The 12,909-nt window shown below is 40.1% G+C and overlaps 1 protein-coding gene across 7 annotated transcripts in view; it reads right to left on the reverse strand.

The window, feature by feature from the left end:
• Positions 1 to 12,909, reverse strand: part of ULK4 (unc-51 like kinase 4) — a 401,679-nt gene that overhangs the window by 269,193 nt on the left and 119,577 nt on the right. For all 7 annotated transcript variants that reach the window (XR_004644496.1, XR_004644497.1, XM_034760991.1 and 4 more), the window contains one exon: positions 3,326 to 3,459. Coding sequence is in view for 5 of the 7 variants with exons in the window: in XM_034760991.1 (XP_034616882.1) it covers positions 3,326 to 3,459 (134 nt within the window). In the remaining 2 variants the exon portion in view is untranslated. The remainder of the gene's footprint in view (positions 1 to 3,325; positions 3,460 to 12,909) is intronic.

A 12,909-nucleotide genomic window follows, 5' to 3' on the forward strand; every position in this document is an offset into this window, starting at 1 on the left:
CGCCGCTCCGCTCCGCTCACCGACCTGTGAGCCGCGCCGCTCCGCTCCGCTCACCGACCTGTGAGCCGCACTGCTCCGCTCCGCTCCAGCCGTCCCTTGGGCTGCTCCCACAAGGCTCTGCTCTGCTAGCTGCTCCTCCAGCCGCTCCGCTCACCGACCTGTGAGCCGCTCCGCTCGCCCCCGCTAAGCTAAGTTAGCTTAGCAATATAGCTTCAGGCTCCCCCACTAGTTAACACAGCCTCAGTGATCTCAGCTCTTAAATAGCTTTAGCTCTTTTGTGATTTCAGCTCTTAGTGATTTCAGCTCTTAGTGATTTCAGCTCATAGTAGGGGAGCCCCAGTGCTGGTGCACAATTGGCCCAGAGTAAATTCAGCTCAGCAGTCTGTAACTAGACTCCTAAGGGAATCAAAGTTAGCTCTGACATTCAACAGTGGAGAGAGGAGGAGGTGCAATTGGTGTTTCAGGCCCACAAAAGGGACCCACACCACCAGGTACCAATACCTGCCCCCAACCTCTCTCAATTCACTGGGTTTTGTAACCCATGCCCCTTGACAAGCAAATGCTACTTAGGTAATGGTGAATGACTCACTCAGTCCTTCTGTCATACACCAGTTCCACTGGCCTTGATTCACAGAATCAGGATAACAAAACTTTATTCTTCCTGCCCCAATAACAGAGAAACTGGGGATCCCACACCAGCCAAAGTAACCACTTTGAGTTGCTGTTGTTTCCTGCCAGGCGAGTGGGTGTGCCTATGCAAACAAGATCAGCCCCTGGAGTTCTTTTCCACACTCGCCATAATTCACCACCAGATGTCAGGGTAGAGCTCATCCTGACTCTGCTTACACTTATATAAAGTATGTTAAAAGAACTTTATTAAGATAACTTTCAAAGGTTAGGAAATACCAGAATTAAGATTGTGCAAACTTAATTCAACTCCCTTCTGCATTATTATACAGGCTAACTAGATGATCACATACTATTTTTTTCACAGGACCCTGCCTCATTCAGTGCACAGGATAGATATGCTCTGGGGATAAACGAGGTATGTGTGGTGAAGTTGCTCTCTGTAGGACCCTGGCTTGTTTGTGCTAAAAAGGTGATAAGTCTGTACCATTATGCATATGTGCACAGGCTCCAAATAATGCACAGGCAAACTTAATTCTGGCATTTTCTAATTTGAGTGCCTGGCTTTGCAACCCCAAAATATTTTTTTACAGAAGTGTTTTGTAATTTCCTACATTTTTAAAAAAGCAAACTGAAAAAACAAATATTATCATGTGGCATCTACGACACCTACATAGGTCCTCAGTAGGGTTGGCCACTTTAGATCCACCACACAGACTTCTGTCACTTGAGCTAACAGAATAACTGATAGCTATAGTAGGTGGTCATCCTCTATCTGGATTGGCAAGAGGGAATGAGACGCCTTGCCAGGGGTTTCACAGATATTTTCTGACAGCAAAGGAATGGTGACTCAGGAATCTCAGGTTCCATTCCAGGCTCTGGAGGGAAGTGTGTTTAGTGGGCACAGACTCTTCTGACTGTTTCCCCCCCGCCCATGCTTGACCTCTTCTGTCAATACTCTCCAACCTGTCCCGGTCCTGTCTCTTTCCCTCCCTGGCTCTTTATCCCAATCCCATTCTTCTTGCTTAGTCAGTCCCAGTCTCCACTCCTATGTCTTCTTACCCCAATCTCCACCCTATTTCAAGTCTCTCCCACTCCCCCCCTGCCTCATTCCCAGTTTTCTAACCCAGCCAGTCCGAGTTTCCCCATTCCAGCTCCTCAGCTGATCTGTCTTTCCCCTCCATCCCACTGGTTCCTAATCCTAGTCTCCATCCCCAGACTTCTCATCCAGTCTCAGTCCACCCAACACCCTCTCTCCAGCTCCTTTCTCCACCCAGTCTTCTCCCTCCCTCGATTCTTGGTCCCAGTCCCTTAGTGCAGCCATCTCAATTCTCCTCCCACACCCCAGCTACTGCCAATCTGGCTCCCTGGCCCTACTCTACCCCACACCCACTGGTTCCAAATTGCCAGCTCCTTGTCCCAGTTTCCCCCTACTCATCTGATGTCAAGTGTTCCTTCCCCCAGCCAAATGTCTCCCAGTCACCACCCTTTTCCCTCACTAGCTCCCAGCACCAGTCTCCTTGCCAACCCAATCACAGTTTCTCCCTCAAAACCCCTCTAGTCCCAGACTCCTTATCCCAATCCCTGGTCCATGTTTTGTGCCCCCAGTATTCGAAACAGACAGCACCCTCCTCCACAATAACTGGGTGCCAGGAGGGGGACCACTGAAAGCACAGGAGAGACAGGTTCCCTTCTCTCAGTTCCAGGGACAGCCGCAATCCCTTTGCAGGGAAAGTCCAGCTTCACCTCTGTAGACATGGCCTGGAGTATGCTCGGTTGCTCTACGGGGATGGTGCACACACAGTCTGGTCAGCACCAGGACCTAAGAGAGGCTCAAGCATGCTCACTGAAGTTGGACTGTTCAGAAATTAGCTGCTACAATAAGTCTCTACTAAGGATGTGTGAACTGTGATTATCCAATGGCTTATAATTTGGCCAAATTTGGGTGGATTTTCGTGGGGCTAGCACAAAGCACACCCTGACACAAAGACCACTCCCAGCCAAATTTGAAGTCCCTGGTCCACAGCATGGGAGCATTAGAACTATTCAAAGAAGAAGTGGCCAGAATTTAACATGGGCAAAACAATGATTTTTCCCTGTCCTTGTTATTAGAGACACCTGAACTGTATTGGCTGAAGTTTTCTAGAAAAATTCATCCTGAAGCAGAAATCCAGCATGTAAAATTTTACCCCCCAAATTTTAAATATTATAAGCAACTGAAATCAGGGTTTTACAATGGACAACTTTAATAGGTGGTGCTACCTGCCCCAACTATAACCATATGCATTCTCACATAAATGTTTATATAATATATACAATTGCATCTCTCTTCTTCCAGGTTTTGTAGGTCACGGTTATACTGTAAGACCTTTGGGGCATGGACTCTTTCTTTAAACATGTTTATACAACACTTAGCATAATGGAGCCTGAGTCCTGATTGGGACCTTGTGTGCCACCACGACTGAAATATTAAATAAAAGAAAGCATTTTTTCAAGATTCAAATGCAAAGTATTATATGCTCACAATATAACTAAGAAATTTAATGAAGCTAATGCCATAAACAGTAAATGAGGGGGAAAACCTCTTTCTACTTACCATTGTCTTTACTCTTTAAAGAGATACTTAAATGTTCCACAAGGGAGTGAGGAAAGAAGACAGACAAAAAAATTCTTTTTGTAGTCAGCCAGCTGAATTTACCTAGGATTCCTGGCAGCTCCTGCACAATGTGATAGATGAGAAGGTCCAGGCATTTTGACAGGTATTCATTGCCGCTTTGCTGCTCTTTTCCTGGTGTAGCCTTTCTGCTGTCTCTTTCAATGTACATCACCAATCTACATATAAGCAAGTGCAAAAGATTACCTCTTGTGACAAAAAACTGATACTGCATCTCAAAAATGCCACTGAGGCAAGCATTTCCAGAGGGGCATAGTTACAAGCAAGATGACATTTAGCCGTTGTTTCAGCAACTTGTTGAAAACATTAGAGTTTTGTCTTTAAAACAAAGTTCATTTAAAAAAAAAAAACAACAACAAATCCTTCTGTGGGGAACTACAGATAAGCCAAATACAATTAGCCAAATTAAACTCTGGTGTAAGCAAGTGCAACTCTATTAGTGTAAATGGTAATATAGTGCTTACATGAGGAATGAATTGGCCCTTAAAAACTGAATAGGAGATTCTAACTTTAAACAGTTTATATTGAATTGTAATGCAAAAAAAATTGCTTAACCAAGGTAGCAAATTTTTAATTTGTGTACCTAAATATAAATGCCAAAACCTACTTTTTAAGTACTTAAAAGAGGTGGTGTGATTTTCAGTGAAGCCACAAATCTCTCACCAAAGTTAATGACATATACAAGTACCATTGAAAATTAGGCCACATGTGTGCACCATTGGGCAAACAAGAATTTAAAAAACCAAGAGTCAGATTATGCCTGGCCACTGTATAGGTGTGCAACCTGTGGGGGAGAGCACAAGAAACTTCTGCTTCCTTGCATCCTAGCATTAGTGGCTAGGAACAACTGCAACCTCTGTTTACTCCCTCCTAGTACCCCAGTAGTGAAAGCCACCAGAAAGGCCATCGCACTGATTTTCTTCCACAGCACTGGTTTATGGAGTTGTCTGCAGACACAGAGAAGTGCACACCCTGTACCACTCTAGGGATTTGTGCAGCAGGCATATAGACCTTGTGTGCCTGGGGTTCCTTTTTCAGGCATGATCCCTCCCAGAGCTCATCCCAAATGTGGGCCAGGATCAGGATAGTCTCTTCCAGCATGCTCCAGTATAGGAGTATATTTAGTTGTAATAAATAATAGGCATACTCAAGAAGCCAGAGTTAATGACATTTATTTAAGATCAAATTTCTCTGTGGAGAGGAAAATGCACTGGATTAATCTACACATCTGTTACAAATTAAACGTTTCAAATACTTAATTTTTTTAGTCTAGATATTATGACAATGAACTTTGAGTAAGAAATAGGGTTACCAATTTTGGCTGGATGTATTCTTGGAGATTTCATCACATGACATAATCTTTAATTAAAGATTAATCTAATTCATGGAGACTCCAGGCCAATCCTGGAGGGTTGGCAACCCTAGTAAGAAATAATTTTAAACTATAGTTTAGCAGTAGGTTTTTGCCATACTGGCAGGGAAGCATAAATTGCTGTTATCAGGATTTTTAAAAAAGGACTATTCCCAGCTCTCTTAATCCATCCCCTTTCTTAGCCACTATTTTAAAAAAGTAAATAAAGAGATGTGACAGAGGCCCAGTGGTGGTTCACTATTCTGTGTAGTCTGTATCAGCAATTCTTCTCAGGCCTGACATACGCACTATACCTACCATGCTATTGTCATAATCTGTATCTAAAAAGTATTATATATCATTTGAAAACTAATGACACACTGGTGATGCATATCATTGTGAAATGTACATATTAACATTGTATGAGGAATTATGGACACTCACTGATATTATGCCTTTTTTTTTGTTTGTTTGTTTTTTTTAAGTCTGTGACCACACTAAGGGAGGAAGAGGTTCTCCCCCAGACAGGAGGGAAGGCAGCTACCTACTTCTCTCCAGTGTAAATTAAGTAAAGGATGTGGTCAAAGTCAAAGAAGAGCACTTTTACAGGCCAGGTAAACAAAGCCATCAGGAGAGCATGTGGGAAGAGAGGACTGCTTAATCTCATACTGTGCCCCCAAGAAACCTTTCTGCTTCCTGAAGCAAGGGAAATGAACTTTGGGAAGTCAGTCAGTCAGTCACACACACACACACTCTCACTCACTCACTCACACAGCGCGCGCGCCATTTTGGCATCCTTCACCTGAAGGGACAAAGGAACTGAGCACTTTGAGGGGGTACTGGCCAAAGAGCATGATCAGCCATGCTGGAACAGACTTGGTTCTAAACACTTCTTTGAACAAGAGACTCAGGTTTTAGTCTTAGAATCGCATTTTTACTTTTGTTTGCTTGTAATCCTTTCTATCTTTAGTCCTTATACTTGGTATCACTTAAACCTACATCTTTTTGTTTAATAAACTTGTTTTACTTTTACTGTAAACTAAGCCAGTGCTTTGATTAAAACAGAGTGTTTGCTAACCATAGTTAAGCTAGTAAGATGCTGGTTACTCTCTCTAAGGGATCAGTGAACTTAACTTTTGTAAGTGTTCAGTGAGCACTACAGGGCAGATGGTTTAGGGGAAATTTGGGACTGTGCAGGTGTTGGGGTCACCCTGCAAGGAGTAACCAAGGCTGGTGGAAGCCAGGGTGAAGCTACTGTGCTTTGAGCATGTTGCTGGTGTCAGGGCGCTGAATCAAGACTGCACAGCATTACAGGGCAGATAGTGACACAATCCCTTACTGGTCTGGGTTGAACCCTAAATGCCACATTAATATAGAAATCAAAATGTGTCTTGTCTAGGATGATGAAAATAACTGGATTTAAACAACTTCTTGTGCAAACATGTGGTATGTTAGGGCCCAGTCCTGCAAACCTTTATTCAGGCAGGAGAACAGTCCCATTATAAAATGGGATTATTCACTGGAATAAGAACTACTCTCCTGAATAAAGAGTTTGCATGATCGGGCCCCTAAGCAATGATGAGACTGCATATTTTGAAATACAACAAAAACCTTTATTTTATGGTGGCTTATATGGGGGAGGGAGGCGAGAAAGAAATAAGTGATCCATTCAGTAACCGTTTACTTTTTCTCACCCCAGCAACCCACAGGCAGCAGATCCAGCCATACCTTGCCAAAGGTTCTAGTTATTTTCCTTAGACTCTCAGTATGATTTATTCAATTATGGTCAATTTTGATGAAATATAATACATGTTAACTATTCGAAAGCCCATCTCATCATTCAACTCCAACTTTCATTATACAATATGCTATGTAGTTTTATTAGACATTTTCAGTTGCCTTGAATAATTAAAACAAAATAACTTAAGTTGTTTAAATGAGTTCTCTCTCACTGAGAGAGAATATGTTTAACCAAATATTAAGTATGAGTAAAACATGACACGAGAAACCAGAGTGTCATATTTTTCTTTAAATAAATATTCTTGTAAATATAGTTTGAGTCTGAGAGTAAGTTTAGAATTGTCTGCACATTATCGAAACAAGCTGTTGAGTGAAGGCTAGCACGATAAGTTTGATATATATTTATATTTTAAGAAAGGAATTCTACCACAGAATGATTTACCAGAATATTTGGGGCAGTAAAACAAACACCTGTTCTGTTTGTATGGCAAAACTTGGCCTACAAAAGTATCACATTTATTCCATGCATAACAAGTACATGTCTGCCATGCAATCAAATGGACACAAAGTGAACAAAGAAAGGCCAGAATTAATAAAATAGACATGGCATTAACAATTAGGATGAATTAATCATTTTCTGAGAAGTTGGGCATGCAACTCAATTCAGCTTCCAGGCTATATCTATGGTACGTCGTGTCCTATCATTCCCATGTAAGCAATGCCCCTCTGCCATGTACATTGGCCAAACCGGACAGTCCCTCCGCAAAAGAATAAATGGACACAAATCGGACATCAGGAATGGTAACATACACAAGCCAGTAAGTGAACACTTCAATCTCCCTGGTCATTCTATCACAGATTTAAAAGTCACTGTCATTGAACAAAAAAACTTCAGAAACAGACTTCAAAGAGAAACAGCAGAACTAAAATTCATTTGCAAATTCAACACCATTAATCTGGGCTTGAATAGGGATTGGGAGTGGCTGGCTCACTACAGAAGCAGCTTTTCCTCTCCTGGAATTGACACCTCCTCATCTATTATTGGGAGTGGACTACATCCACCCTGATTGAATTGGCCTTGTCAACACTGGTTCGCCACTTGTGAAGTAACTCCCTGCTCTCCATGTGTCTGTATATAATGCCTGCATCTGTAGCTTTCACTCTATGCATCCGAAGAAGTGAGGGTTTTACTCACGAAAGCTTATGCCCAAATAAATCTGTTAGTCTTTAAGGTGCCACCAGACTCTTTGTTGTTTTTACAAAAAACAACCTAAGGTTTCAACCATTTTTCCAACAGCACAACCTCAGATTATTTATAAATTCTTAATTACAAATAAATTATTCCTTAAATTTTCTGTGTATGAACAGAAAGATGAGTGATATAATTCTGGGTAAATTTATTTACTAGGTTTAATGTAGTAATAAATATTATGTTTTATGTACTCAAGGTACAAAACAACAAATAAAATAAGTATTTTCCTTGAAAACTGGTTCAACTTTCCAAAGAAACTATCATCTCTGGAGATCAAAGTTGTACATTTTGGGGGCAACTACATTATTAATAGTGGTCAAGATTTTCAAAATTGGGTACCTAGAGATAGGTTCTTAGTCCAGATATAGGCATCTACATAAATGGTCTGATTTTTAAAAGTTTTGAACATTTATCAGTTTTCACTGAAGATTTCAAATAAACAAAACCCCTCTCCTTTTTTCTCCAACCTAAGGAAAGAACTCCACCCCCAAAACCCCCATGCCTGCCCGCTGCTCCCTCCTCTCCTCCTCCCACCCCACCCCACCCAAGTGCTTCCTGCCCACTGAACAGCTCATCAGCAGTGAGCCACGGAGCCGGAACCAGTATGGCTGGTGGGTGCTAAGCACCCCCTATTTTTTCTTCTGTGGGTGCTTGAGCCCCAGAGCACCCATGGAATCAGCATCTGTGAATACAGGAGCAACTTTTTAGTGGATAAAATGAAGCGAAGGTGTATAATTTGGTAGACATTCACTAGAAACAAGGAACAATCCTTTTAAAATATAGAGTATGTAAAAACAAATAGACATGACCACTCAGTATATTATCCAGACAGGAAGTCAGATATTGTACTGATAGTCTAATAGTAATTTCAGTTTTAGGAATCTACTGTAGTTCTAGGCTAACGTGCAAGTCCGGTCAAACCTTTATCTCTTGTGCTGCAGGGGGAGATTTTGGATGCAGTGCAGCTGACATATGCTCCCAGAAAGGGAAAGGAAAGTATGGAAATTAGTCTATAAATCCCCTCTTGGTATAGCGATGAAATAAGCTCTCAACTGCTGAATATAATTCATAGCAGGAAAGTATGAGGTTTTTATGAATTTGATAGAGTTTCAAATGTTACTTATTATTCAGCTAGATAAAGAAACTTGATACAAAAATATGATGAAGAAATCTCACACTTAATACTTTTTGTTACCAGATAAGCATAATACAAAATAAAAGGAGTTAAGATGAAACGAAGGACAGTCTTAAAAGTGAGGTATGTGAATGGCAGCCCTAAGCACTGAAAACCTGCCCACATCCTGCTGACAACTTATGTGGTACTGAAATAATTTGGTGACAAGCAGCCCTTTTCTGCAGGGGTGGATAAATCAGCACAGTGAAGGTGAATCTAAATCAGAACAGAAAGTAGATTTCATTAACTAAGACTGGGATTTTCAAATATGTATAAGATTTATGCAACCAACTCCCATCATGTTCAATGGGAGTTGGTGCATAACTGCAGTAGGCCTCTTTGAAAACCCCAACCTCATTTCTTAGTAATAATTTGTATACAACAATCACAGATCTACCCAGTACAGTAGATGGCAAGTCAGAGTGGCCTAATGGGAGTGCTCTGACCTGGCAGGTAGACTACACTGCCATTTAAGAGGGTCTGGCAATGACTCCCAGACCTTGTCTCACTCTTTTAGAGGTCATGCTTTGTAATACTCACTGAGGGCCCTCAAGCCAATTAGGAGTTGCACTGACAGGTTCTCTCAGAGTTATTTCCATTTCCCTAGGTAAGAACTTCAAGCACGGGGATTGTAAAGCAGGGGGAAATAAGAATATTTTCCTAACTCTTTCAGGACCAGAGAAATAGGTATTTTTCCAATAAGGAAATATTAAGTTGCACCAGATTTTCTTCATATCACATATACAAGGAGAGCTTTTAAATCATGATTTATACAATTTCTGATATTATTCTTGTATCTATAACTAATAGGAATTGCACGTTCATTTCACTTGGGTGAAATGTACCCTTGTGCACATGGTCAGCACAAAGCCTATGCACCAATTAATACCTCTTACATCCTCAAAAATCAGGCTTAAGTGAGATTTAAGGTATGATCGCCTTACCAGGCAGCATGAGATTGTGAGGCGGGGCTTGGAATGCAGTGCATACCCCCTGGGTTGCCCTGTTTCAAGAGTCAACCAATAGGCTGGACCTCAAAGAAGAGGGCTGTCAATGGGTAGTTCTGGTCCCTGCAACAGGCTCTTGGGTTGACTAGCTAGGGCTGGATAGGTCTATGATGGCATGGAGATTGATGGACCTAGAATAATTTCGTGGGCATTCTGTAGAGTTCGAGGACCTATGCAGTCAGTTTATGCAATAATCTTTCTTGACAAATGAGCACACAGGTTCTGTTCATTTTAGTGATATGTTGACTGTCATGTTTGGGATTTGAGCAGTGAAAAGGGTGAAGGCAGGTAACAGAGGGAACACTGAGGACCTTCCCCTTTTTCACTGCTACCAGGACAGTTTGACTTGAGTCGTTATCCTGCTATGGAATTTATACAGTTGCGACCAACCGGCCAACGGTACAAGATGTTTTAACTGTCGTCACTGACCCCTGCCATTCACAAGTGGTGCATAGGGCTGCACACTGCACATAGGGAATTTTGTCCTTAATATTCAGTTTCCTTTCTTTATATCTCCATTACTTTAATTTTCAGCTAATATACTGTATGCTCCCTGCTACAATACACTAAGTTCACCAACACTGAGCAACCATAAGTAATTTGCACCTACCAGCAATTTTTAATGATTTTACCATCATTACTGAGGTAAAATATTTTCAATAGGAAAATTCAATATTTTTACATTATATGCTGCAATTCTACTCAGACTTACATTTTTATATTTAAACAAGGAACATTATGATCCTAGTTCATTTGGTAATGAGTTATGAGAAAAAGTAATACAGCAATAAAGATGCCAACAAGATCAAAGAGTGGACTATATTAACATTTTGAAAAAACATTTCATATTGGGACTAGGACACCTGTCTAATTGTCTAACCAATGTTTTCACAAAATGGTCTGAAATATTTTATTTTTTAAGTAAACTAATGGTTTGAAGAAAACTTGGGAAGTGCTTACAGCATATTATAGTACACTTTAAAAACAGAGAGCTGATGTGGAGACATTGAGTCCTTATTTCTTTTGACTTATGTCATATTTATGAGACAAAGAGCAAGTCAAGAAAGAGGCCATACATCACATAACAGAATGCAAAGGGAAAGAAATAGGAAATAATAGCTACAGGGGGAAAAAGGTCACTGTGGAAAAAAAAGTGTGAGCAAAAACAAAAATCAATTCATTATATCAAACACCACTACACTGTCATTAGAGTACCCTGCTATCATCCATTTTAAAATCACCAGCAGTCAAAATGTTCTAAAGATAATAGCACTATAGCAACAGCTGACTACAATGCAACTAAAAGGTTTTAAAAGAGTACTATAAATCAAGTGACAGATACCTGTCACAAGACTATTATTATGTCAAAATCTCTGTACTGTGTAGAGTACTTTAGTGCCATAATAATGATGGAATATGTTTACTCTAATCATTGACAAAAAAACCTAATTCTGTTGTACAACAGGACTTTGGAAGACTTATAAAATTACCTAACAGACATGAAACAGTAATCATGATACAATGGACATAGCTTTGTATTTAAGAACATGAATGTGGTGCTTCTGAAAAGTACCAGGTGATAGCCCTGGAGAATAAAGACCTTTAATTGTTTAAGGGACTGTCACAGTATGAACAGCAACAATGCAAACTTCCCCACACCTTCCAATCAAAATGGCTCTGCATTCCTCTGTCAAGACTATTCGGAAGCAGGGGTGCTGGAAAATTTTTTACAGTGGGAGTGCTGAGAGCCATTCAACCAAATTGTAAACCCTATCCATAATGGAAATCACTTCAAGAGATGGGGTGCAGCAGCACCCCTAGTTCATAAAGTGAGAGGGCAGTTAATTTTCCATGCTCATACAATCCTCTGGTCCCTCTGCTAGGCTAAATGGGTGCCAACTGTGGTATCTGGGTTTGTGATATGGATACCTATCCACAGCATTCAGACTGAGATAAATTAATTTGAAGTACTGATATTTTTTGCTCATTCCTGGACTGGGCTGAAACCAGTGACCTAGAGATGAAACAACAATGAAAAACAACATTACTTACATCAAGTGCTTTTCTTTCATAGGTCTCAAAGCACTTCAGAAAGGGTCTGTGTAACAGGTTCTATTGCAAATCCTGTGTCAGATTACTGTACCTCCATTGTCCAGGTATCCAGTCCCCATATAATTAATTTTGAAATATTCATTTAGAAATGCACCTCTTTTAATGGAGTCTTTTTAATGAACAGCAAAGACTTTGAACTAGCAAATAGTATTTTATAGATTGAGCAAGTTTAATAACTAACTCACAAAAAACTGTGCAATGATATTAGACTTGATAACTTGGTTAAAATAAAAACCCTGTATAAAGTAAATTGAACAGCATTCATCTTGAAACTATGGAGATATATGCAGTGTTGCCTTAGGGTCATTACTACTCTGACTTTTGTATCACCTGTCTCAATTGTGAACTTTTCCCTTATATCAATTGTCTTTTACCACCAGATTTTATAGTCTGAAGCAATTTAATATGCTATATGCATTACCTGTCTGTATATATTTTATCTTTATCAAAATATTACTGAAGAAGAAACCAAGACACAAATTTTGCAACTTTTACTAGACTTGCTATAAATTTTACAAAACAACAGTGTTTAAAATGCCTGAAATACTCAAATTATTTTTTAAAAATAGTCAGCCAATTAATTTCTTGCTACTGTACTTCTAGTCATTCTGAAATAGCTATATGGTTCTCCCACAAATCTAGGAGATATTTAAATAACTTAAATATGCTGATGAATGCCCATTGATACACATCACAGAACATCCATTATCCATGCTGGGTCAAATAAAATGCATCCAGGGTCCAAAATATTACAAAAGTAACTGTCTCCCCATATAATGGCCCATTTCTCCTCTCCCATCCCACTGTAGCTATCTCATAATGTGAGCACCAGAGAAATGTTTTAGTTTCAATCAGCTATCCTGTCAAGGGATAAACTGTTCACTAAAAAGCTACCATTATGTTTAAAGAAATCATAATATGTGAAGAAAAATAGTTTGCTAGTTCAATAAAGTCTTTTCTGATGCTGTAAAA

The sequence above is a fragment of the Trachemys scripta genome, chromosome 2 (assembly GCF_013100865.1).
Source record: "Trachemys scripta elegans isolate TJP31775 chromosome 2, CAS_Tse_1.0, whole genome shotgun sequence".
In the NCBI taxonomy this organism is placed as follows: Eukaryota; Metazoa; Chordata; order Testudines; family Emydidae; genus Trachemys; species Trachemys scripta.